At 41.2% G+C, this 25268-nt stretch overlaps 3 protein-coding genes across 4 annotated transcripts; 1 reads left to right on the forward strand and 2 right to left on the reverse strand.

Moving 5' to 3' along the window:
• Positions 1-3240: 3240 nt before the first annotated feature.
• dpep1 (dipeptidase 1) lies at positions 3241-7611 on the reverse strand. Of its 2 annotated transcripts, none has more exons than XM_077023466.1 (10): positions 7436-7611; positions 7054-7180; positions 6814-6946; positions 6426-6576; positions 5966-6035; positions 5493-5669; positions 4901-4985; positions 4741-4816; positions 4397-4532; positions 3241-3966 (listed from the first exon to the last, which is right to left on the reverse strand). In XM_077023466.1, the coding sequence occupies exons 1-10, from the start codon at positions 7549-7551 to the stop codon at positions 3781-3783; spliced, it is 1257 nt and encodes a 418-aa protein (XP_076879581.1). In that variant the 5' UTR covers positions 7552-7611; the 3' UTR covers positions 3241-3780. The 2 variants fall into 2 exon arrangements, with proteins under 2 accessions (XP_076879581.1, XP_076879582.1); XM_077023467.1 differs by having other exon boundaries at positions 6426-6599; positions 6813-6946.
• A 2525-nt stretch (positions 7612-10136) lies between these two features.
• Positions 10137-13338, forward strand: sult5a1 (sulfotransferase family 5A, member 1). The gene is made up of 6 exons (XM_077023465.1): positions 10137-10410; positions 10631-10839; positions 11547-11673; positions 11758-11855; positions 12114-12294; positions 12464-13338. Exons 1-6 carry the CDS (start codon positions 10272-10274, stop codon positions 12655-12657), a joined length of 948 nt encoding a protein of 315 aa, XP_076879580.1. The 5' UTR covers positions 10137-10271; the 3' UTR covers positions 12658-13338.
• Positions 13339-20812: 7474 nt separating this feature from the next.
• Positions 20813-24175, reverse strand: hp (haptoglobin). The gene is made up of 4 exons (XM_077024141.1): positions 24087-24175; positions 23593-23654; positions 22133-22404; positions 20813-21736 (listed from the first exon to the last, which is right to left on the reverse strand). The coding sequence occupies exons 1-4, from the start codon at positions 24092-24094 to the stop codon at positions 21215-21217; spliced, it is 864 nt and encodes a 287-aa protein (XP_076880256.1). The 5' UTR covers positions 24095-24175; the 3' UTR covers positions 20813-21214.
• Between the last annotated feature and the right edge of the window lie 1093 nt (positions 24176-25268).

Below are 25268 nucleotides of genomic sequence, written 5' to 3' on the forward strand. Positions count from 1 at the left end.
TCAAAAACTGACTTTTAGTCATTACTTGGGTAGCACGCATATGAGCCATCTTAATATAGATTAATCTAGATTAATTTCAAGATTTCAGTGAGATTAATCTAGATTTTAAAAAATTATCTATGCCCACCCCTAGTTTTTTTACAGTGGTTGTGCAGTGATTGACTATGTTCATCTCGAATAGAGAATCTGTGCTAAGAAAATGCGCTTTTGAACACGATATTAACTATTTGGCTATTTATGTGAGGTCAATGTGTTGCTGTGTTTAGAGTTTTGACAATGTATCACAAGTATTGGGAAACGCATGTTAGCAGTCGTCAAAAACTGTAACTCCTTTGTATTCAGCTGAATATAAGTTAAGCATTTTAATTTAGGTGCTCGCCACTAGATGGCGATATTGTTTATGGTTAGATGGAAGAAAGTTTCAGACGCGTAACCAATAAGGGGCATCGTATTCTAATCATATTCCAATTAGTACATCTGCATTTCTGTTATAACCAGTATCGATTATTTTTTGTATATTTAGTAATATTTGTATGTGCTCGAAGTTGGCTTCTGCCGTTTGCACTTTACATTCTGCTCTACCCCGTCTGCTTTTTCTTACACATCGGCACTTCTCACAAGCTGCTCACGAACTCTTCAGCCTTTCATAATAACCATTACGCTCAGCTCACGTTTGCAGTCCTGATGTTTCTGAGCAGCGAACCACAACATTGCTACATATGCTTTGCACCCAGGGCTGGACTGGTAATCTGGCGTACCGGGCATTTGCCAGTTTTTTTTTTTTCATTCCCTTTTTTTCTAAGAGACCGGCCCACAATTTAGAGGGGGCGGTTCATTGGCCCATCTTCAATATAGACAGTGGACTGAACCAATCAGGATATAGGACGAAATTGGCCCCACCCTTTCTCTGCGTGGTCCGCTGTAACTGCCGCTACGTTCAGTGTTGAGCGCGTTGTTAAAAGAGAGGCAGCATGGAGCAACAGAAGCGACAGAAAGTGGGTGCGGAGAAGTTACGCGCGAAGAAATTGAAGAGTCTCAATGTAGATGCTACAAAATGTGTAAACATTACAAACATATTCGCTGCTGTAGCCTCCGCGTCTTCTGTAGGTGAAGACAGCAGCAGCAGACAGGGAGAGCAGCAGCCAGAGATGCAGTCTTGTGAAAGAGAAACCGAGGGACAGACTGAGCGGCAAAGTGTAGTACTAAGGTAGTAACGTTAGGATAACACAGGGACTTTATTACATGAGAATGAGTAATGGCGATCGATATGTATCAGTATTAATTAATTAATTTGCATACTTCCCAAAATCTGGCAGCCACGCTATGGAGTCAAATTAGGGTCTTTAATGGTGACGAAAAAATAATAATATCGCAAATATAAGATTAGCATTTTGCATTTTACGTTCCTAATTTGTTTCTGCAATACTTTCCCTCTTTTGCGTTTCTTTCTTTTCTTTGCGTTTCACATTTTATGTTGCTGCTTTTTTTTTGCAATACTTTCTCCCTTTTGCGTTTCTTTCTTTTGTTTGCGCGTCACTGCTTTTCTTTGCGTCTCGCATTTTACGTTCATAATTTTTTATGAAGAGAGAGGTATGTGCGAGGTGGTGGCGCATTTCAGGGCATTGTTTTTATTCGCTCAGGTTTTCAAAAGATCATTTCAAACCGACCTCAGTAAAATGATAATAATAATAATATATATTTTTTAAACGAAGTTTTAAAAGGGCACTTTCGTTGATAAAGGGCAGAGTTGGTGGTGCTTTAGCACCTGATGTCTATGCACGCATATACCTGTGGTCCAGCTGGGCGACCGTCTGCCATGATACCAGTAACCAACGTTCACAGCACGCCTTTCGCTCTTGGCCACGCCTCTTTCCCCGCCCCACACAGAGGGTAAAACCGGAGCAAAGAAAAGAGAGAAGCGCAAAAAAAATTATGAACGTAAAATGCGAGACGCAAAGAAAAGCAGTGACGCGCAAACAAAAGAAAGAAACGCAAAAGGGAGAAAGTATTGCAAAAAAAAGCAGCAACATAAAATGTGAAACGCAAAGAAAAGAAAGAAACGCAAAAGAGGGAAAGTATTGCAGAAACAAATTAGGAACGTAAAATGCATAATGCTAATCTTATATTTGCGATATTATTATTTTTTCGTCACCATTAAAGACCCTAATTTGACTCCATACCACGCGCCCTTATTCTGATAAAATAGCAAATGGTCAAGACTGAGAAGTGTTGGATGAGCTGCATGTGTCCATTTTAGGTTATCATAGCATTTTAGATATTTAGCTTAAAGGTGTGATGAAAGGCTGCATAGTAGTTTGAATTTGTAGCCTCTATGCTAATGTTTAAAAATGTATAAATGATAAATAAAAGCTTTGCAATTTAAGCATGACTACAGTGTAAAAAAATATATGCCCACACTGAATAAGAGTAAAACGGTGTCAAATACTTTTAAGACATGTTTGCGTTGCATGAATTCATAAAGCAGCTTTGTTTGTAGCAAGATACAAATATATGTTATAGCTGTTTAAAGGAGGGAGCACCTTTAACCTGAAGAATTAGAATTGAGCTGTTTTATCAGAGACAGGATTGTTGCAGCAAATTCTGGGCCCTGGACACTCAATGTCAGTGGGCCCCTATAAATGCCAGTAAACGAGGCACATGAGCAAAATGGGCCCCTCTTCCTACTCGGGCCCTGGGTAGTCAGGTCCACTTTTCCCCCCACTATGCCCATGATCAGAGGTATTCAGAAAATACATATTAGAGATGATTTCAATAAAATCATAAAAGTGATTGTGATATAATAATGCTAAGATTGAATCCAATGACTTTAGCCAGTAATTTTTTAATTATTTTTCTTCGTGGTACCCCACATACATAAATTACAAGTCGGTTGTGCTCCGCTAATTATGAGGGGCCGGTCTAAGCCAAAAATGCCAGGGCCGAATTTTTGTCCCAGTCCAGCCTTGTTTGCACCCATGCCTTTTATCTTCATTTTACTGTCTTGAGAGCAAAACTACATCATTTGATCGGGCCTTTCATATTTACTTACTTTATTGTTGATGTTACAGTTGGCTGTGTTAGCATTAACAGCAAGTGTTATTGCTGATGCTACATCAACAGGCTTCTCGCCTCTTAAGTGTGATGCTAACGCTGCAGTTGTGCATGGTGTGCGTTTATAAATATTGTCCATTTTAGCAGTTACCACAGTTAGACGAAAGCTTGAGTGACCAGAAACTTTATTATTAGTCATTTGGGTCAGTAAACAGCACATTGATAAAAATTGACATGGTTACATGAACCGCTAACCAGAGAACATCAGTACGAACATTTGTTTCTTACATCTTTCTTCATGTAACTATGCCAATTCATACAGTTAAGTAATTAAAATTTATTCTCGGATATATCTGACCTCACTAACAGATCAAAGCAAGTAAAGTGAATTTTACATTAAATTTTCATTTTTAATTAAAAGTTTTTTAATCCTATGAAAGGGTATTAAATATCACAAATTTTTTGGCCTAAGGAATATTCTGTATACTCTAATATGAGGTGAAGGGAAGTGTTTATATCTGAAATACCAACTTCTTTTTCTAACAAACCCCGATTGTGTTGTAACTTCCTGTTGTTCCTAATTTAGCCTCACCTTACTCTCACATCTGTGTACAACAAGCAGGCCTACAAACTATTGTTTAAGGCTGGATACCACTTCTGAAAATGCCTGTGTAATACACTATAAAGCCTGTGTCTTACACTCCAATAGTTGGGCTGATCATTTATAAACTACATAAACTTGACACACAGTGAGATTAAGGCCACAGTCGAGACTAAAGCTGGTGCACCTAGAGACGGCACACGTGCACTGCTGGGCTGGGGTGGGTAGCCGTAATCTGTCCTGCAGGGATTTTTGACTTGTTCCAGTGGAATGGGTTCGTCGTCTGGACTTGTGTTGGTTAGTGTGTCTCGAACCTGTTGACACATAATGCTATAATGAGCATGTCTGACATATGGGTTTTACTTCTCACTCAGTGGTTGATGAATCATGGTCAATGCGTGTTGTCACTATTATCACAGGGGAACTGTCTACTGTAGGCGAGTCTTAAAGGGTAATGGCTGGGTGCACTTCTCCCTGAACATGCAGATTTGTGTTTTCCAGTGCTTTAAGAAACACACAGACCAGCTTTGTAACTCCCCCTCTTCCTCCCAGTCTAGACCGAGACGTGTGTTTGCTCTGATCCCGTCTCAGATAATTCAAAGAGTGCTAAACCTTCATGACTAATGCACAATACATGCCCATCATATATTCAAGTGGCACGACCGCAGTTATTATATTTATATAAGTTATTTTATATTATGTGTCCTCTAGTTGAGTGTGTGCGTTAGAGAGCCCTGTTCATACCATCTCCACATCTTTGAACACCCTGATCAGGTTCCTCCCCAGAGCATCTTTGATCTCATCATCGGTCCAGCCACGTCTTAGCAGCTCAGCTACCAGGTCTGGATACTTTGAGACATCATCCAGACCAGTCGGCACTCTGTGTGTTTTCGTATGTGTGCGTGAAAATTCAGCACCTGAATTCCTTACAAAGCTTCTCAACAGAAGCTCCAGAGTTTGTTTTTGGTGGCATTGATAACTACCTAATAAGAGCAATGTCAACTTTTCAGTAATGTCACCTGGCTTTATGAGACATTTTTTTACTCTGTGATTAAGACGTTACATAAAACATTGTTATGCACACCTACCTGTTCACACCATCATAATCTCCACCAAAGCCAACTGTGCTGGAGCCAGCTATCTTCTTGATGTGGTCAAAGTGGTCTATGTTTCACATGTAGAAAAGGCCATGGCTTTATAATGCTGAGAAACTAGGTAAACTAGGTTATCATTACATCTTTGACTCACCAGCTACGTCTGATAGGTTTGCACTTTGCCTGCAGGTCACAAAGTTGTTATAGAAATTAACCATAACAATGCCTCTATTGTCTTCCTGGAATAAACGCAAAAAACCCAGATCAGTCATAGTTTATACAGACACTAGTGTAGCTGCCATTTGAGGTCTGTAACTGTGTATCATGTTTCAAAGCTCTCTACAAAATGCCAGAAATCCTTCCTCCATTTGTAAAAAAAGTAATCTCTCTGTTATAACTCTTGGTTGCCATTCCAAGAGTGAATAAACAAGATCAAATAATATCTCCTGTCTTGTGCCTGTCTGGCAGATTGTGCTTGTTAATCTAAAAGTGTTAAATCTGGAAGAATAATTAAAAAGCACCTTGATTTGCAATAGCAATGTGAATCACTGATCAGGTTTTCTAACTCCAGGCCAGGCGTGTAATCACACGTAACAGCGTAACTTATAACAGCAGCATATAACATCATGTTACATGTCACATGTGTGATATCAGTATCAGTCATTCTCACTGGTTCCCAGCCAAGCAGAGAAATCTGATTACACTTCACTTGAAGTTTAATTAGTTTCAAGAGTCCAGACCCTCACCACTTTCTTTAGCACATCATCTGGAACATTTCTTTTATGAGGGCAAATGGCATAGGTGGAGGAGTGGCTGAAGATGACTGGGGCCTTGGAGGTGTCCAACACCTGTCTCATCACCTGCTCCGACACATGAGACAGATCCACCAGCATACCCATGCGGTTCATCTCTCTGATCAGCCTCTGTGAAAACAAAGGCACCGGCAAACACTCGATCCTCAGCAAAGTTCATTATACCTCGCATGACATGAGTTCTGTTTCCCTGCTATCAACGCTGTTTGTGCCACCACCTGTGCACATGGTGTTCATACGTCGTGTGTCGGTGACGAGCAAAAGGACGTGTGCACATTTGCTATATGTGGATTCAGTGTGCAAACAAACATAAACAGAATCGCAAATATCCCAGCAGTCCAAGAAGTGAAGAAAGGCAGCCCCAGAGGGTCCATCATGGTTACTGGTTGACAGATTGCTCAGCTAACCTTGCCAAAGTTGGTAAGGCCGTTGTGTTCCACAGGTTCAGACTCTGTATCCACCAGCCAGTTATCTGCCCTAAAAGACACAAGTTCAAAAGAATTTCTTAGTTGTTTACAGTCAAATAGAGTACTGCCTAAGTTGTTCACTGGAATCTCTTGCGTAAGCTTGATACAATGGGGATCTCCCTTGAATTTTCTATTTAAATGCCCTGTTAGATCCCTGTGAAACAGGTACTGCCGATTAGAGAAGTGGTTAGGAATCTCACCAGAACATGTAGCTCTTCTGTTTTGTAAAAGGAAGTTTAACAAAATATTCCTGTTCATGTACAGCCATGGTTCTTATCATAACTGGTTTCTGATAGCAACCATGCTTGTGCCATGACCATGAGTGACAACAGTAACCAAGCCAGTCTGACTTGATGACAAGCAACAGGTCCAGGCTTGCCTATCTGCGCAGACTTCTCACCAGGGAGTGTTACAACTGTGCGTGAGGGTGAGGTAACGAACACCCAGCTGGTACATGATGCGCAAAGTGCCCATGCTGCTGTCTATGGAGTGGCCACCTTCTACTCCGATCAGACTGGCTGTTTTGTTCTGGGCAAACGCCTCCATTATATCTGTGATTGCAAGACAAACAAAATGTGCAAAGTGAGTTTAGACTTAGCAAAGTGAGCAAGGCAAAAACTTATCAAGGTGAGTTTAGTCTGTTGTAACAATGAGGTCAAAATGGTAAAAGTTCTATTAACAAAAAGTTGGTAGGATTTTATTAACTTGCTAATGTAAAACCATGATTCATAATCATTCATAAGAATGAATCAGATCTTTGGGGGAAATGCTTAATTATTCTTAATCACCTTGACTGCTAGCAGCAAGCATGAAGTCCTCTGGGTATTTCTGGCACATTCTGTGAATAACATCAATCTGTTCCAGAGTCTGTCTGACCGCATCTTTATATTGAGAGTCACATGGAGCATATGCTGCCCAGAACTGAAGAGGAAGAGTAATCCGGTAATCTCGTAATCCTATAATATTATTCTGTAATATCTCTCTCTCTCTCTCTCTCTCTCTCTCTCTCTCTCTCTCTGCATACATACCTGTGCTGCAAGGCGACCCTCTTTAATTTTGTGAATATTTGTATGTGTGGAATTGAGGGTGTATAGATCCACAGATTTGAGATTATTGTTGAACCGTAACCTCAACTGCCATGGCAGATCATTGTGCCTGTGGTATGCGGCAAAAAGAAAAACAAAAGTTCACTCATCCTCTTTCACAAGAACCATTTGCAACTTTTGGAAAAAACAACAAACCATCTCTCTATGTGGATTTTCCCCTACAGTACCACATAAACTGTTCCTCAGTAATCACAAAAATTAAAACAGTGGCTTAAACGTGTTTCAGAGTTACTCACTATCAAAATAATGGCTTACAAGTCTTTTGTAGTTAGTAGAAAGAAGAAATGATGGGGGAGTTTCTTACCCATCTATCAGAGGAGCCTCAGCCATCAGACGCAGGGCATGTTCTTTGTGTTCATTTGCTGTGGAGGTGAACCCAAAAGCCCAGAGGACCACATATAGAACCCTGAGGCACTGCATGTTGACAGCAAATGCTTCAAAATGACCTTTGTTTTGTACTAATGTCTCTGTGTAGCGATATCCAGCAAGACAGGCTTCAAACACAATGGTCGAAATTACAGCATTTTGTTGTAAGTAGGTTAATGTATAATGTGTGTTATATATTAAATCAATATGACACTCTTGGTATATATAAAGAGTAATAAACAACATTTTTATGGGACATTCAGTTTCGTGTTGTAGGCCAGAGTCCGTGTCCACTCAGCACATGTGTCTCTTGATGTTGCCTTTGGAAGTGGCACAATCTGTATAGCACTAAGTCAAGAAAACAGCTTATTCAGTTGATTTCATTAAGGGCCCAATAAACAATCAAGGACTTTAGTGTCTGTGGATGGTTTCAAAGCATAAATGCCAAAGGCACAACTACAGCGTGTAAGATAAATATTTGAACATATTTGTTTGTCTCTCTCTCTGGGTTTATGTCGTGTAAAATGACACATTTGCCTCCATTTGTGAATGGCTTAACATTTGTTCAGTTTGGTGTGTAAAAAAAGGTATATGCACAATGGCACTCGTACCACTATTAATTGCCACTATTTCAATGTTCCGGTGGTTTGTTTTTAGAGTGTGTGATTGAATCGTTGATATTCTCACCTTCTAATTAGGTTGTTGTCTGAAGCAATTGAACTCTATGTGTAGTTTTAATGAATGCACCTCCTCTACGTTCAGGGAATAGTCCCTGAACATAAATACACAAGCCATCTGAAAGAAAATTAACAAGAGAAAGAAACAAATAGTTAAATCCGCTGTGTTTTTAGGACGTAAGTGTGTTTCAGATTAAGCTGTGCTTTTTTATGTCTCTCATAACAAAGCAACTCGTGCAGACAGTGCTGCTTATCTGGACAGATAAGACATCTGTTTCTATTAGGTCATAGACATCGAGCATTTTCTGTGAAAGTGGTTGCATGCCAAAATCTTTATCTGTAAGTGCTTTGATATCAGTGTGTGGAACTCCCCGAAAGCCTTTTGTCATTGACATTAGCAAAATGTAACTTGTGACTAGAATTGCTGGATGTAGACCGAAGGTCCTTTACCATGAGTAAAAGGAGAAAAGATCAACCAGTATATGGTGTCTGTTTCATTGTCTTGTAAATAATGTGTGCGTGTGCTTTTCACATACTGGTGTCAGCAACCACACTCTTGTGTGGAGGGCAAAAACAAACAAGTGGTGGGCGCTGCAGTTAGCACGTCTGTCTTAGCGTCTCTTTCTCTCTGTGTGAGAGAGCAGCGTGACAATAGGCTCAGTCGTTGTCTGTCAGAAGTTTCTCTGGCGAGCCCACGTTCATAACTTTCTACGGTCTGTTCATTCACGTGTCTGCACATTACTCATCCCTCTCTTATTCATGTAATTGTGCTATTTTATTGCTTTGTTATCTCCTTCTATGTTATATTTCCTCTAATTATGTAAAGTACTTAGTACATTTACATTTACGGCATTTAGCAGAAGCTCTTATCCAGAGTGACTTACAAAGTGCTTTGCTTCTGATCACAGAATACATCCTAGGTAATAGTACGGATAGGCCAGAATTCAAGACACCATTGAGTCAGACTACTACTAAACTACAGGAGTCAATGTCATTACCTAGTGTTTTGCAAGTTAAACGTTTGCCAAGAAGCACAAATAACCATAGACATACAATTTCAGAACAACGGCAAGTGGTATCAGCTGAGTTAGTGCTCTGGTAAGAACTCAACAAACAGGTGAGTCTTCAGTCTACGCTTGAAGATAACAATAGACTCTGCAGTCTTAGCAGCTAATGGAAGATCGTTCCACCATCTTGGAGCCAGGACGGAGAATAGTCTGGAGCTTTGTCTTCCATGAGACTTTAAGCATGGAGTTTTCAACACATAGTAAATGTGATAAAAAGCATAAACATGTTATATATAAAGTTCTTATGTCACTGCACATATGCACTTTGACAGCGCGTTGTCACTTTATAGTATTTTTGAGGATGTATTTTTGACACTTGAGTATAGTCATCTGCTTCACTTCATACATACCGCCATCTTCTGCTCACCACTTATTGTTTGGTGACTTGTGGGATCCTGTGTTTGTGGTGGGATGTAGGTATTCCTAAGGTATTCAAATACATTCAACTTTATCTTGTATTTGTTGTGTAATTAAGGGGAAACTTATCTGTAGGTGTGGTGAGTACCTACTTCTGGGTTTTGCTGTTACAACTATGACACTGTGACACTGACAACAGCTACCAGCTATCAAGTTCCCTAAGCAAATCTTTATTTTTCTTAGCCAGACAGAGATGAACAGGGTTCGTCTTTGTTTCTACAGAACACTTTTAGATGCTTTATTTCTAACCTACAGTAAGCATTATTTGATACATAGAACTGGTATTTGAATAAAGAGGAACTAGAGTTTCTCTAGTACTGTTATTACTGTTTATACGGTGTGTTCTAATTATACTGTACACTCCCGAGATTTGAGCAAATTGTCAGCATGTCCTCAGGACGTGAACATAGTATTACATTTCTCAGGTTTCTCAGGTAATTTCCTATAATTCCTTTTACGTACTTCCCCCTCCAGAATGCGTAGATGTTATTCTGATGTACTCTGGTGTCATCCCTCTCTTCCTCCTTTAGTATTTAAACTGCCTAGTCTGACTTCCTTTCAGACACACACAGATACAGGCCAAGAAAACACACACACGCGCACATACGCAGACATGGCTCGGCTGGATGTTACAGAGACATTTCATGACATCACCTTCCCTGGACACCTGCACACCGAGGAAAGCCTCCATTATGCTTCTCACTTCAAATTTCAGGATACAGACACGCTGATTGTCACATACCCCAAATCAGGTAACATCTCTCATGTCAGTTTGATGTGCCCTCCTGTGTGTGTGTGTGTGTGTGTGTGTGTGTGTGTGTGTGTGTGTGTGTGTGTGTGTGTGTGTAGTGTGGGGTTATATTTTGTAAAAAACAGGAAGGAGGCTTTCATGAGTAATAACATTTGGAACTGAAGGTTGTTTAGGTTCCTGTGTTTCATTGTTCACCCTGCGCTGCCTGTTCACCACTGCAGGGACAACATGGATGCAGGAGATTGTCACTTTGGTGTCGAGCAGCGGCGACCCAGAGAGGGCTCAGACGCAGCCTAACTGGGCACGGGCTCCCTGGCTGGAGCAGTACTACTGCCCCGATGTCCTGAAAGCTTCCCAAGGGAGACGCATCCTCACCACACACCTGCCGTACCAGCTTCTAGCTCCTGCACTCACTGGCTCCAAAGCCAAGGTGACCACACGCCACAGACAATATGCACATGTCTAGGTCACTCACAGGTCATGAAAACCTTTAGGTTTGGTCAGGAAATCAATGATATTTACAGATCCAGGGCAAGCAATTTTCTAGGATGAATTCTGTGATCGGATGAAAAGCACTTTGTTAAGAGCGTCTGCTAAATGCCGTAAATGTACATGTAAATGTAAGCATTGCTATATATCTGTTCAGAAGAGTCACTGTGCAACTTTGTGAATTATTTTGAAAATAATAGTTAAATGTACCCAAATATACACTGACAAAAAATACCTGACAAAAAAATATGTAAATTCATATTCATTCTCAGTAGGAAAGAAAGAGAATGTTATAACACAAGAGACATTAAGGTCTGTAGTGACCGCAGAGCTAAAATATTTTGGCCCAGCAGTTTAATCTAAGTCTGGAAAATCAGGTGTAATAACAATAAACAGCAATAATAAACAAAGTAGAACAACATGGAACATTCCATTGACACTGCCACTACATGATGGTTCCAGTCAAACCTGTTGCATTAGCTCTTGCATGTGACCCCAGTAGAAGGCTTTAACACATCTACAAAATGTCAGATGTCAATGCCAAAACAACAACAACAACAACATATCTTACAAAGACAGCAGTGCAGCTATGCTGAAACGGTGGCATCCAAAAATAGGTCCACTTGAAATTATCTTGTGTTTTTTCAGGTCATATATGTGGCAAGAAACCCTAAAGATGTGGCTGTGTCGTATTACCACTTCCATAAGATGGCCAGGTTCCTGCCAGAAGCAGGCACCTTCTCCGAGTTCCTAAGTGCTTTCCTGAAGGGGACTGGTGAGTTGAAGTCTGCATTTTTAGCTTTTGATATTAAGCATAGTGATTTGGTCATTTATAATTGTCTTCTTCATTTCACTTTAGTACACTATGGTTCGTGGTTCGATCATGTGAAAGGTTGGACCAGCAATGCAAGAAATATTCATCACTTCCTCTATATCACATATGAAGAAATGTCACTGGTAGGATAATCTGTCTTTATAAGCTCTCTGCCGAAAAAACCTTAGAATTCCTACAGGTTGTTGATTCATCAATTGTATGACTGCCATTTAGTTTAGGTTCATTTGGAAGTCTTTACTGGCCAATGCAGAAAAAATGAAACCTGATAAATTTGGATTTGTCTAAATAAAATCATTAGGGCTGCAGTTTTGTGATTATTGTTCTTCAACTTCCACTTGCATGTATTCAGCTTGTTCTGATCTGGGTTTGACTTTTGACAGGACCTACGTGCCTCTGTGGAAAGAGTGAGTGGGTTTCTGCAGTGCCCCCTGGTGGAGGAGGAGCTAACCAGCACCATGAAGAGCTGCAGTTTTAATAGCATGAGCGAGAACAGCATGGTGAACTACACACTTGTTCCCCAGGAAATCATAGACCACACCAAGGGCAAGTTCATGAGGAAAGGTAAGCGTCCAGAACCTCGGACCTAAGCAAGATTTTCCTTGACGTCTTTTGAAGAACGTATTAGTAAGCTTTTAAAATTCAGGATAAAGAACTATTACATGGAAAGATGTTGGGACACCATGCAGTGTGCATGTGCTTCATATAAGCTCTTATTCCTCTGTTTGAGCAGGTAAAATTGGAGACTGGGTGAACACCTTCTCAGAGGAGCAAAGATGCATCTTTGATGCTGTGTACACTTCCAGGATGGCGGACAGCTCTCTGAAGTTTGTGTGGTGTGTCCCAGAGCAGGAGCCACCATTGAAGTCAAGGAGAGACACAGATCCACACCAGACTCACCACATCCTAGAAAGGACCTTTGCATAATGGATCTCAGCATTCATACCCATTCCACATGTCTCTTTATTATTTATTGCACATTGGTTTGTATGCATGCATTTTGTACTTATTTCTCACTGGATGAGAAATATTCATGCTTGTGCAGAGGAATCATACATGCTGTGTATGATTTATAGGCATTTATTTTATAAAATTATTTTAGCATTGTGTGACAAGTTAGCAATCTTTGAAGACCTTATGAAACTTGAATGTCTATGTAGTCACTTATAAAACAAATATTATTATGATTTATGCATTAGATTACACAGCAAAATCCCCAGTGTTCAATTTGCACCGAAACGTCTTTACAGGTATTTTGGGGAGCCCTCTCTGTATTTCTCATTGAAATCCACTTGAGTCTGTAATGGATACTGTGTTGTCTCCACTGATTTGTACAGTTGTGCTTTTTTATATAAGTCTATATGTGATATGTTTTAAAATGCATTTTTCCTTCTAGACTGTAATCACTGTTGTAAGAGAGAAAGAAAATAGACCCAATGTGTAAATGCATCTTATTTGATAGCATTTCTGTTACAAAATATGTCATGTTTCAGCCATCTGAGTGGTACCACATGTTGTTGTGCCTCACTATGAGTCTGATTTCAATTAGACTCCTGGTGTTCTCAACCTATGGATCAGTACATTAATATATATACAACATATATATAATCCCTGGATTGCATGGGTTGTTTTTTTAATAACACACAAATGTATATAGATCACAACATTCCTCCAAAGTATGTAGCTCTAGAATCATTTTTTTTCCTTTTTTAATTAAAGTGCTCATCCAAAATGTTCCAAAAATCTGAGATTGTCACCAAATCATATCAGCAAATCAAATTTTAGAAAAACAGACAGAGCAAACGTGTTTATAGAAACAGCAGCAGACAGGGAGAGCAGCAGCCAGAGATGCAGGTGTGTGAAAGAGAAACCGAGGGACAAACCGAGTGGGAAAGTGTAGTACACAAGCAGGTAGTAACGTTAGGATAAGACAGGGACTTTATTACATGAGAATGATGAGCAATGGATATTGATTAGTATCAATATTAATTAATTAATTAATTTGCATACATCCCAAAATCTGGCAGCCACGCGCCCTTATTCTGATAAAATAGCAAATGGTAAAGACTGAGAAGTGTTGGATGAGCTGCAAGTGTCCATTTTAGGTTATCACAGCATTTTAGATATTTAGGTTAAAGGTTTGTTTAAAGGCTGCATAGTAGTTTGAATTTGTAGCCTCTATGCCAGGGGTCTCCAACACGTCGCTCGCGAGCTACCAGTAGCGCCACCCCTTTCCGAGTAGCTCGCCAATGGTCCAATGAATTACATATAAATTTGTAAACCTAATTGGTCCCCTCGAGAAATCTACTTTAAATTTATGTCCAATCAAAATTCACAGTTGTCCCTCCCCTTCTAACACTAAATGATTATTCGCCAATTATACAACAGTTAGTTCACAATCCGACTGGTTGAGAAGTGTTCTAACCCTGCAGATATGTGTGATAACAGCGGTATTCTCATTCTCTGTATCACTCCGCGGACGCGTTGTCAAGTAACGGCATGTACATATATTCACGATAACACACTCCCTCTCGTGTTCTATTGCTCAATTAACTGTCAATCAAAAAGTTAGGCTGCCGTCAATATTGAATAAACCAGGGGTCACCCACGTCATGAGTCGCCCGCGGGCTTGTTTTAAAAATAACTGGTATCCAAGAAGTAGCTCCCAGTGCCAAAAAGGTTGGAGACCCCTGCTCTATGCTCTATGCTAAGATTTTAAAATGTATAAATAATAAATAAAAGCTTTGCAATTTAAGCATTACTACAGTAAATGTAAAAAAAGATATGCCCACACTGAATAAGAGTAAAACGGTGTCAAATGCTTTTAAGACATGTTTGTGTTGCATGAATTCATAAAGTAGCTTTGTTTGTAGCCAGATAAAAATATATGTTATAGCTGTTTAAAGGAGTGAGCACCTTTAACCTGAAGAATTAGAATTGAGATGTTTTATCAGAGATATTCAGAAAATATATATTAGAAATTTTTTCAATAAAATCATAAAAGTGATTGTGATATAATAATGCTAAGATTGAATCCAATGACTTTAACAAGTAATTTTTAAGTTATTTTTCTACGTCGTACCCCACATACATTAATTACAAGTCGGTTGTGCTCCGCTAATTATGAGGGGCCGGTCTAAACCAAAAATGCCAGGGCCGATTTTTTTGTCCCAGTCCAGCCCTGGAGGGGACCTTGTGCATACTTCTGCATACTTCTAATATACCGCGTTCCCATCTCATTTAATTTCTCATGTGTAGATTACCCTGTAAATGTTATCTGTAGTGCCTTGATGTTAGGTATCCTCATGACCAGTGTTGCGAATAACGCCGTTAAAAATAACGGCGTTAGGTAACGTCGTCATTTTGTCAGTAATGGGATAATATAATTAGTTACTTTTCCTGTCGTTACAACGCCGTTTACGTTACTGGTCATTAAAAGCGGTGCGTTACTATATATTGATATACTAATCCGAGCGGACCGCTGCCCAGGCTAGTGAGGAGTAACAGATCCCGATAGGTCACAGTTCTCGGTGTAACACCTGTTTAACTTAACAAGTCAGTAAGCGATTGGCTAAGGCAGCGTTATGGTAGCCAATCAGAGCCAGTGTTTTTACACGCGCGCCGAAACACGCGAGTGACACGACACAACCGGAGAAGAGGCCGAAATGGCGTCAGGTGCAAGCCGAAGAAAACTAGAACTTTCAAGGCGATATTACGGAGCCCCGTAAGGGTCACTGGCGAAAAAAATATTTGAAGAGCAAAATCTGTACGCACGGATTTATAAACCGTACGTACGGATTACTAAACCGTACGCACGGATTACTAAACCGTACGCACGGATTTATAAACCGTACGCACGGTTTACTAAACCGTACGCACGGATTACTAAACCGTACGCACGGATTTATAAAACGTGTGTACAGATTTTGCTTTCTCCGGGCCTCCGTAGCTTTCTCCCTAGTAACCCCTCCAGGGCTCCGTAGGTTTTAGACTACTCAGCCCATGTCCAGGTCTTATATGTCACGGTTTGCCTGCTTGTGTCTGGGTGTTTTCAGCCTCGAGCCTGCAGCGCTGCAGTGCTCCAGCGTGCGCGCGGTATTGTGTCCGCTGTGCACCGCGCGAACGTCTCGTGACGAAGTATCAGTCGCGCGACATAATACGCTCACATCACCGAGGCTATCTCCACACAAAACCAAAAAACCTCACAATTTACCACAAAACTAAGTAGGGTCGTTATTATTACAAGATTTATTACAAGATTTTAAATAGGAACAATATTCCATTTGTTCACGTCGCTTTAATGGGTATAGCGGTGAAATTACAATAATCAAACAGGTTAACAACGTCTCTCTGAATGCTGTAAGGCATCACTTCAACATGTTATACACTTCCTGTTTTCCCGTGTCACAGTATAACGTAACGTATTGCAAAGTCCTCTAGATTTAAAAAACATTAGCGAATATAAGATCTCTATGAATGTTACAGTACAATCCAAACGTGGTCTATTTAAAATGAACTAAATCAAAAATGAGAATGGAATTCTTTGAAAACTAAAAACACAGAAATGCTGTTCTAGAACACAAATAATCGGAAGAAGAAATACCAGCACACAACCTGGCATATTGAGCAGTGGGCAGATAGGTGAACGCATTTAAAGGGGCAGTTTCAGAGGATTATTGAAAGCCTTATTGATGGTGGGCCAGAGAAATAACAAATGCATCATGAAGAACAGGTCACTCCCTAAGAGAGGAACCTGATTTTAGCCTGATCCAACATCATTTTATACCTCAAATCTAACTGGAAACACGGCATATTGAGTAGTTAAGCGCACAGTCATGGCCTGGCGGTTAGGGAACTGGACTTGTGACCGGAGGGTCGTGGGTTCGATTCCCAGACAGGCCATGACTGAGGTGCCCTTGAGCAAGGCACCTAACCCCAACTGCTCCCCGGGCGCCGGGCTAGGGCTGCCCACCGCTCTGGGCACGTGTGATCCACAGCCCCTAGTAATCACTAGTGTGTGTGTGTGTTCTGACTGCACAGATGGGTTAAAAGCGGAGGACAAATTTCGATTGGGGTGTAAAAATCACAATTGACAAAATATGGCACATTTCATTTTTTCAGAGAGCGCACTGAAATGGTTCAGAGGGGCAATTTCAGAGGTGTGCTGTATGCCTATAAGGCGTTGGGCCAGACAAATAACACATGCATCATAAGAGAAACCTGTTTTTGGCCTAGCCCAGAATCATTTTAGCCCTCAAATCTAACTGGAAACATGACATATTGAGTAGTAAAGCACACAGGTGAAATGGTTCACAGGTTCAAGTTCAGAGGCCTGCTGTATGCCTGTAATGTCTTGGGCCAGGCAAAACCCAATTGCATCATACATGACTAGTTCCTATATGTATGAGGAACCTGTTTTTAGCCTGGCCCAGAATCATTTTATATCATTTTTATTTGTGGTAAATTGTGAGGTTTTTTGGTTTTGTGTGGAGATAGCCTCGGCAGGGGCGAGGCTAGGGTATTTTTAGTGGTGCTAGAGCACCACCGTGAAGTTGCTCAGCACCCCCTGGCTCAACACATTTTTTAAATATTATATTATGCAAAAACCTTGCTCTGCACCTGCGCAATACTTTGGTATTGTGCCTCTGTGAGCACTGGGGGCTGGGCACCCCTAAAGACCAGATCCTAAAATCGCCCCTGAGCCTCTGTGATGTGAGCGTATTATGTCGCGCGACTGATACTTCATCACGAGACGTTCGCGCGGTGCACAGCGGACACAATACCGCGCGCACGCTGGAGCACTGCAGCGCTGCAGGCTCAAGGCTGAAAACACCCAGACACAAGCAGGCAAACCGTGACATATAAGACCTGGACATGGGCTGAGTAGTCTAAAACCTACGGAGCCCTGGAGGGGTTACTAGGGAGAAAGCTACGGAGGCCCGGAGAAAGCAAAATCTGTACACACGTTTTATAAATCCCTGCGTACGGTTTAGTAATCCGTGCGTACGGTTTAGTAAACCGTGCGTACGGTTTATAAATCCGTGCGTACGGTTTATAAATCCGTGCGTACGGTTTAGTAATCCGTGCGTACGGTTTAGTAATCCGTGCGTACGGTTTGGTAATCCGTGCGTACGGTTTAGTAATCCGTGCGTACGGTTTAGTAATCCGTACGTACGGTTTATAAATCCGTGCGTACGGATTTTGCTCTTCAAATTTTTTTTTCGCCAGTGACCCTTACGGGGCTCCGTACGATATAAACATTGGCTGTGTTCGAAATAGTCTACTACAGTGGTTCTCAAACTGTGGTACGCGTACCACTGGTGGTACGCAGAGCACCCCGCGGTGGTACGCCAGATGAACTCGGTTTTTTTTACACAACACATTTTTTTTTATTAAAACAGAATTATGACAAGTCCTGAAATTCAGAAACTAAAAGGGATTACTCGTATTATGTGCGGAGAAAATGTCGCTAAACAGTTCGACCTGGTGCATCTTTCAAACGACACGGTCACTCGCAGAATTAGCCAACTTGCTCGTTTACGTGCGATATGAGTATGAGGGCATGTCGCACGAAGACTTTTTGTGCTGTAAACCAACCACTACCAACACGAACTACAGGAGAACTACATTATAACATATGTGTGTAATGAGCAGGGTTGCCAAATGCGTGAGACACACGCATTTGACCGTCTTCACACACCACACATCCGATTTCTCACGTCGACAAAAAAAATCTAGTTTATTTACCTCTGATCCACATCTATGATTCAATGAGTTACTAGTTCGCTCTGGCGCCAACCATCGTGATATAATACTTAATTCGTGTCCATTTTACATCCTCCCGGTAACAATTTACATTCGCCCCCCCCGCCCCCCCCCCCCCCCCCCCCCCCCGTCAACAACTTAAACTTGCCAAACAGCTTTTCCTTTTTTTTGGGGGGGGGGTAGTAGGTGGTACGTGGAGGTTTTTCGTTTGACAGTTGGTGGTACTTTGTCTAAAAAGTTTGAGAACCACTGGTCTACTACATACTACTGGCGTACTGATCGAGCCCCAAATCAGTATGCCGTATGCAGTATGTGACCAAAATGAAAATTTCCAGTACGCGAAACATACCCGGATGACCTACTACTTCCGCAAAATATTCCAGTACGCGAACAGAGCTATCTTCGTGGTGTACTGCATCCCATCATGCAACGCTACGTTCACGTGACCCCGTAGTGTGCTTTGCTTTTGTTGCATACTGGAAACTGTACTGCATACTACTACGAGGACCAGTATGCAGTATCCAGTATATACTGAGTCCAGTATGCAGTATCCAGTATGTAGTAATCTATTTCGAACACAGCCCTTATTTAAGAAAATACTTGAAGTTCCTGAATGTCTACCAGACTGGGTATTTGATTTATTTAATTAAGAATAGAGGTTTTATTGTTAAGTTTACTTCTGTTGTAAACAAACCAGTTGTCTCAGGTTGAGAGAATTTAATTTAATTTCATAGATGTAAATGCACTTTATATAGTGTAACTGTTTACTTTTGCTTTTTTTTCCCCAAAGATTTGGGATTTTAAAGGATTTTATCCTGCACTGGTCTGTGGATGTGCAATAAATATCAAAAGTTAAACAATTTTCTGATCTACTCATTTCAACTGACTGTGAAAACTGCTTAAAAAAAAACGTAATTAATTGGCATATAACCTTTTTTTAACTGTAACGCAAATAGTTACTTTCCCTGGTAACGAGTTACTTTTATTAAAGAGTACTTCAGTTACTAACTCAGTTACTTTTTTGAACAAGTAGTGAGTAACTATAACTAATTACTTTTTTAAAGTAACGTTCCCAACACTGCTCATGACTGAGGAAAACATTTGTGGCTTGATGATTATTGTGTCTGAAACCTGGACTTGAGGAAGACTCAAACTGGTTTATATGATCCTCTGATCTGGACTATTTCTCATACAAAGTGGAATTTGCAAAGCACTTTATAGTTCTCATAAATGAACAAAAGTAGAGAAGTAAATAATTGATTGATTGCTCAAGATGTTCTGTGTTGAACTGTCTTTCTAATTCCAACTGCTATGTTTCTCTGACACTTCTTGCCTTCTACTGCCATTTTAAATACCCACTATTAAAGATAAGTGTATGATTGCTTTGTAACTAACATCAGTCATGCATATAGTACAATATTTTAGACCCACTGAATGAAAAGTCAGAATGGAAGAACCCATCTAATCTTCCAATCTGGTTTGCACATGAAGTGTTGAACGTTTTGGTCTCACCGTCTACAATATCTGTGGGAGATGGGAAAATCATAGCCAATTATTGGGCCGTCGACCTTGGGGTGGAGGTGGAGACAGGTGGGGCAGCGAAGCTGACAGCGTGTGCTCAGCTGTTTCTCTGACTCATGTTCTCTTGCTGTGTACAGGATGCAGACGGTAGTGTCTAATTGACCACCTAAACCTCTTATTGTCTTTTTTTGTTTCATTTGCCATACACTTTTTTTGCCATACATTTGCCATGTCGATTGTACCAGAATAGACAAATTTACAAAATAAAAATCATTCCATTGCACAAATACAGTTTGCTGATGCATCAGCACTTCGTTGTGATGACTTGAAAATGGAAAAGTCACAGAAATGTGTTCAAAGAGAATCAAGTTTTGACACAGCTGTGAACATTATATACACCAGGCTGACACATCCATGTGTATTGCCAAAGTTTATTAAAGAAAGCATGGCAGGTTTTTTGTTTGTTTTGAAGAACACATGCTGATGCTGTAAGAAAGAACTGAAAAGGCATTCAGTGGTACTGAGAATGCTGGACAGAAATGACATGAGTGTCCGAGCCAAGCACATGACTGAAGACACAGGGAAACCATGCCAACACCAGCTAACCCTAACCCTAACCCAACACGCACTGACTCTAACCCTAACCCAACACCAGCTCACCTCCCAACACCAGCTAACCATAACCCAACACCAGCTCACCTCCCAACACCAGCTAACCCTAACCCAACACCAGCTCACCTCCCAACACCAGCTAACCATAACCCAACACCAGCTCACCTCCCAACACCAGCTAACCCTAACCCAACACCAGCTCACCTCCCAACACCATCTAACCCTAACCCAACACCAGCTCACCTCCCAACACCAGCTAACCATAACCCAACACCAGCTCACCTCCCAACACCAGCTAACCCTAACCCAACACCAGCTCACCACTCAGCATACGTGAATACTGCACTGTGATTGTAACAACTTCATGTGTCATGTGTCATATTAAACATTTCCAAAAAAAAGTTTTAAAACTTTTTTCTTTATTGTTTTGTTTCTAGCCAACGATAATGAACTTTCACAAGTTCCAGAAGTTCCACAACAAGATTAAAATGTTCTAGAATACAGAAATGTATTGACTTTAACTTTCAGCTGGAAAATAGCAAGTGCAGTTCACCCACCCACATGTAGAAGTAGAGTGGTGATAAGTCTATGGCTGCTTTTCCAACATGTCTTTCATAATTGAAGTGCGAAGAGAGGAGAATCTGTCGGAGTCGCCCCTCATGACACTCTGGATCCAGGGCAGGTACGCTGACACCTTTGTGTAGACGGCCCTCTTCCCTGCACCGCACGCCTTGTCGTTGGAGAGGATGCCGCCGGCGTAGACTCGGCCGGTCTCGGGGTCGAGGAAGGCCAGAGCCCCGCCTGCGTCCCCGAAGCAAACATCCTCGTCGTACCGGCTGGGTTCCGTGCAGAGCTTCTTGTCCCCTCCACACACGGAGACGACGGCCAGGGAGAGGAACTTCAGGTGTTCTGATGGAGTGAGATGGACCCCCCAGCCCCAGCCAGTGATGATCCCCCTCTGTCCCTCTTTCTCTGCCAGGTCCTCGCCTCTCTCGGGAAGGGGGATGGGGAAGACGGTGTTAGTGAAGATCACAGGTTCCTTCAGCTGGATCAGGGCGAGGTCATCATCCCAGGTGGTCTGGTTCTGGAAGCCTGGGTGTAGAAATACCTGTAAAGAGAAAAGGGTATTTTAGAAAGAAAAAATTAATACATTTTATGTTAAAAAGTTTCTTCACAATTAGTTTTGATGAGCCTAAATATTTTATATATTTCAGGTAGGAAGAAATAATGTTTAGATACTGGCAAATGCACTGTATACTGAACATACTGAATAGTACAGTTGTATTAGATATTTTATGTATTGAAATGGCTTGACTTTTGTAACTTCTATTAAACAGTTTTGCAGTAAATTAGTTCATTATTCATTTTTCATTCATTGAATGTGGTAGTCACAGGAACTGCAAGAGATGAGGAACTATAACAGTGGGAATCCAAATGACAGCCCTATTATTTACTATTGTCTCATCCTTAATTACTGGCTTGCCACTGATTTATCGATATATACCTTCTCCACTGCCACTTCTGTAGCGGGACCAGCCTCGGCCCGTCGGGAAATCCCTAAGTAGACTTTGGGGATCAAGGGTGCTTCCCCTCTGCTATGCTCTCTGCTCTTCCTCACAAAGAGGTTCCGGCCAGCAGTCAGCACCCAGCGTGGAGCGATCAGCGCACCTCCAGCAAACCCTCCGTCCAGTATGTTCTCGCTGAGGAAGACCATGGCCTGCCATGGGACCGGAGTGGTGACCAGGGAGCCTCCGACCATACGCCTGCTCCTGTGCACTACGCAGGACATACACCAGTCATGAGCAACCATAGTATGGACTAGGAGCTACGAAGGTTGACCTATAGCAATTACACAGTTGGCTTACACTGTTGGCTTAAAGGACAACCCCTGAATCTCCTTTTTGCTCCATAAGAAGTGAATTCAGGTTCCCCTTTGTTCACATTTAAAGGAGGTCAGCAGGGCCACTCGTGCTTCACAATAGGCAATGAACGCTGGTGGGCTGCCCTTGTGAAATCCTGAATGCAAATCCTAATGTCCTCATAAAATCATGTAAAAATGTTTAAGAATAACCATTTAAGAATGACAAGCTAAATCAATACCTATGGCCAAATAAGACATTTCTAGGGGTTTTTTTTAAGTAGCCTGCAAGAGAACTGTTTTATTTTTTTAACTGCATGTATATGGCTTCTATTGTAGAAAAATGTATAGACAGATGTATATAACAGATTTTCAGGTTCTGCCTCATGGCTCAGGTGAAAAGGATTCACTCTGAAAGTCATTGGCTCTGTGCGAAATAGCCTACGACATACCACATACAACACTCAGCATATACTGGATACTGTATACTGATTTGGGGCCCGAGTAGTACACCAGTAGTATGTAGTAGGCTATTTCAAACAGAGCCATTGGCTGTGTTCGAAATAGTCTACTACATACTGCTGGCATACTGATCGAGCCCCAAATCAGTATGTCGTATGCAGTATGTGACCAAAATGAAAATTTCCAGTATGCGAAACATACCCGGATGACCTACTACTTCCGCAAAATATTCCAGTACGCAAACAGAGCTATCTTCGTGGTGTACTGCATCCCATCATGCAACGCTACGTTCACGTGACCCCGTAGTGTGCTTTGCTTTTGTCGCATACTGGAAACTGTACTGCATACTACTACGAGGACCAGTATGCAGTATCCAGTATATACTGAGTCCAGTATGCAGTATCCAGTATGTAGTAGTCTATTTCGAACACAGCCATTGTGTTTTCTTATAAGCCTGCTATTCTATTTTCCCACAAGTCTTTGCTCTCATAGGCATATCAAGTCATCCTGATAGCCTGAAAGACAGCAGAGTTTTCAGAAGAATCCACGACAGCCTATCAGAGAAATTAGCATTCTCTGGCTCCGCCATGCAGTGTTTGTGATGCCTGGGCTACCAGCACACCAAGCACAGAGTTACATGTTACCTGCAAAGGTGTTCACCGACAGACAGATCATGGAGCCCACAAGGAAAACAGCCACAAATAACCTGGACAGAACAATAAGGAAGGAGAAAATTACAAACCAGATACACACACACACACACACACACACACACAAACACACAATAAACCAGAGGCGCAGATTCTTGTATCCCAGGGCTGCTGCTTGATATCAGTTAGGACTGATATTAACAGGAAATCAAAAAAAGCTGGCTGTGGTTTCCCTTTCTAGTCCATTCAGGTTTTACTTTTAAATCTCTAATCAAGCATTTCTGAGAGAACACCAGAGCTTAACTCCAAATCAGCTTGGGGTGCACTGCCAAAGACAGTGACAAACATGTACTGCATGCTTTAGTAGATGAAGATTTGCAGCTTTGTAAATTCCACAAATATCTCAAATTGGCAAATTTGTAATAATTTTCACTGCCCAATTTGTAATAAAGTAACAGCAGGAATAAAGAAGAAATTTGTGACCATACCACTTCATGATAAGATGTTCCTCTGTCAGAAATATTCTCCGAAGAAACTCCTTCTATTGAGGTAGCAGGCAGAGCTTGGAGCCTAAGATCATGGCTTGACATATTTATACCTACCAAACCTCCTGTTTTGCTAAATGCCACGCACACCGTTCATTCCTAAATTTCACAATCTGAGAAGTTTCAGCTTGGCACAGCATGGTTCTTGGGCCCGGTCCAGAGTGAGGAACAGATCCAAATGGGGTGCAATAAACACCAGTAAGTGGAGTAAAGTGGAGCCAAAACACACAAGCAGAGCTCAGAACCTGCCATATCTGAACAACACTTCATAGTACTGATCACAACATGGCCCAACGTAGGTGCTCCTGAAACTCTGGAGAAATACAGGGATAAATACGCAAGTCACTCTGGAGAAGATTAGAACTACTCTGGAGCAGATTACACTTTTTACTGAATGCAGTAAGTGTAAATTTTGATAATGCTGCAAGTATGTGCTTTTTGGAGCATAATGAAACATTGATACTAATACAGATGATTTAGCAGTTGCAACCGAAAATTTATGGAACATCTGAATTTTATGACACACTAATAATTTGAGAAAATCCATGTCACAGATCTCAAATACTTGTGTCTTTCACAGGTAAACAACTGAACATCTTGCAACCTTCTGCACTTTTTGTACAAGTAATCGAGCTTGTAGGTTACAAATGTGGATTTTAGTAATGAGTCAGAGTGTCAACAGCGATGACAGGTCCAGGTGTGTCCAGTGGGAATGTTGAAGGACAAAGTCCAATGTGGTGTCATGTCTCCATGGGTTTTACTCACCAATGTTCTGGAAATAATGACCCTTTGACAATCTTTTCCACAAAATATATCTCTCCTCCCTCATTTTTCTTTATGCATGTTATTTTAATGATGTGTAAGTAAGAGGTTCGGGGCTAGAGGATATTCTCATTTTTGCATTGGTGTTCATCTGGTAATTTGGTAATTACAACTGGTATGTTGAAAATATGCCAGTAAAACAAGCCTTCCTGATGGGTGACTATATGTTAAATGTCTCATCATAGATACAAGTTTTTTTTTTTAATGCCCATCTGCACAGCCATAAATAAGAATACTGGAAAAGTTAGAGAATCCTAACTAATGCTGAGCAAGTTGTTGCTGGGCAACATATATCCCAGCAAT

This window comes from Brachyhypopomus gauderio, chromosome 12, assembly GCF_052324685.1.
Source record: "Brachyhypopomus gauderio isolate BG-103 chromosome 12, BGAUD_0.2, whole genome shotgun sequence".
Classification (NCBI taxonomy): Eukaryota; Metazoa; Chordata; class Actinopteri; order Gymnotiformes; family Hypopomidae; genus Brachyhypopomus; species Brachyhypopomus gauderio.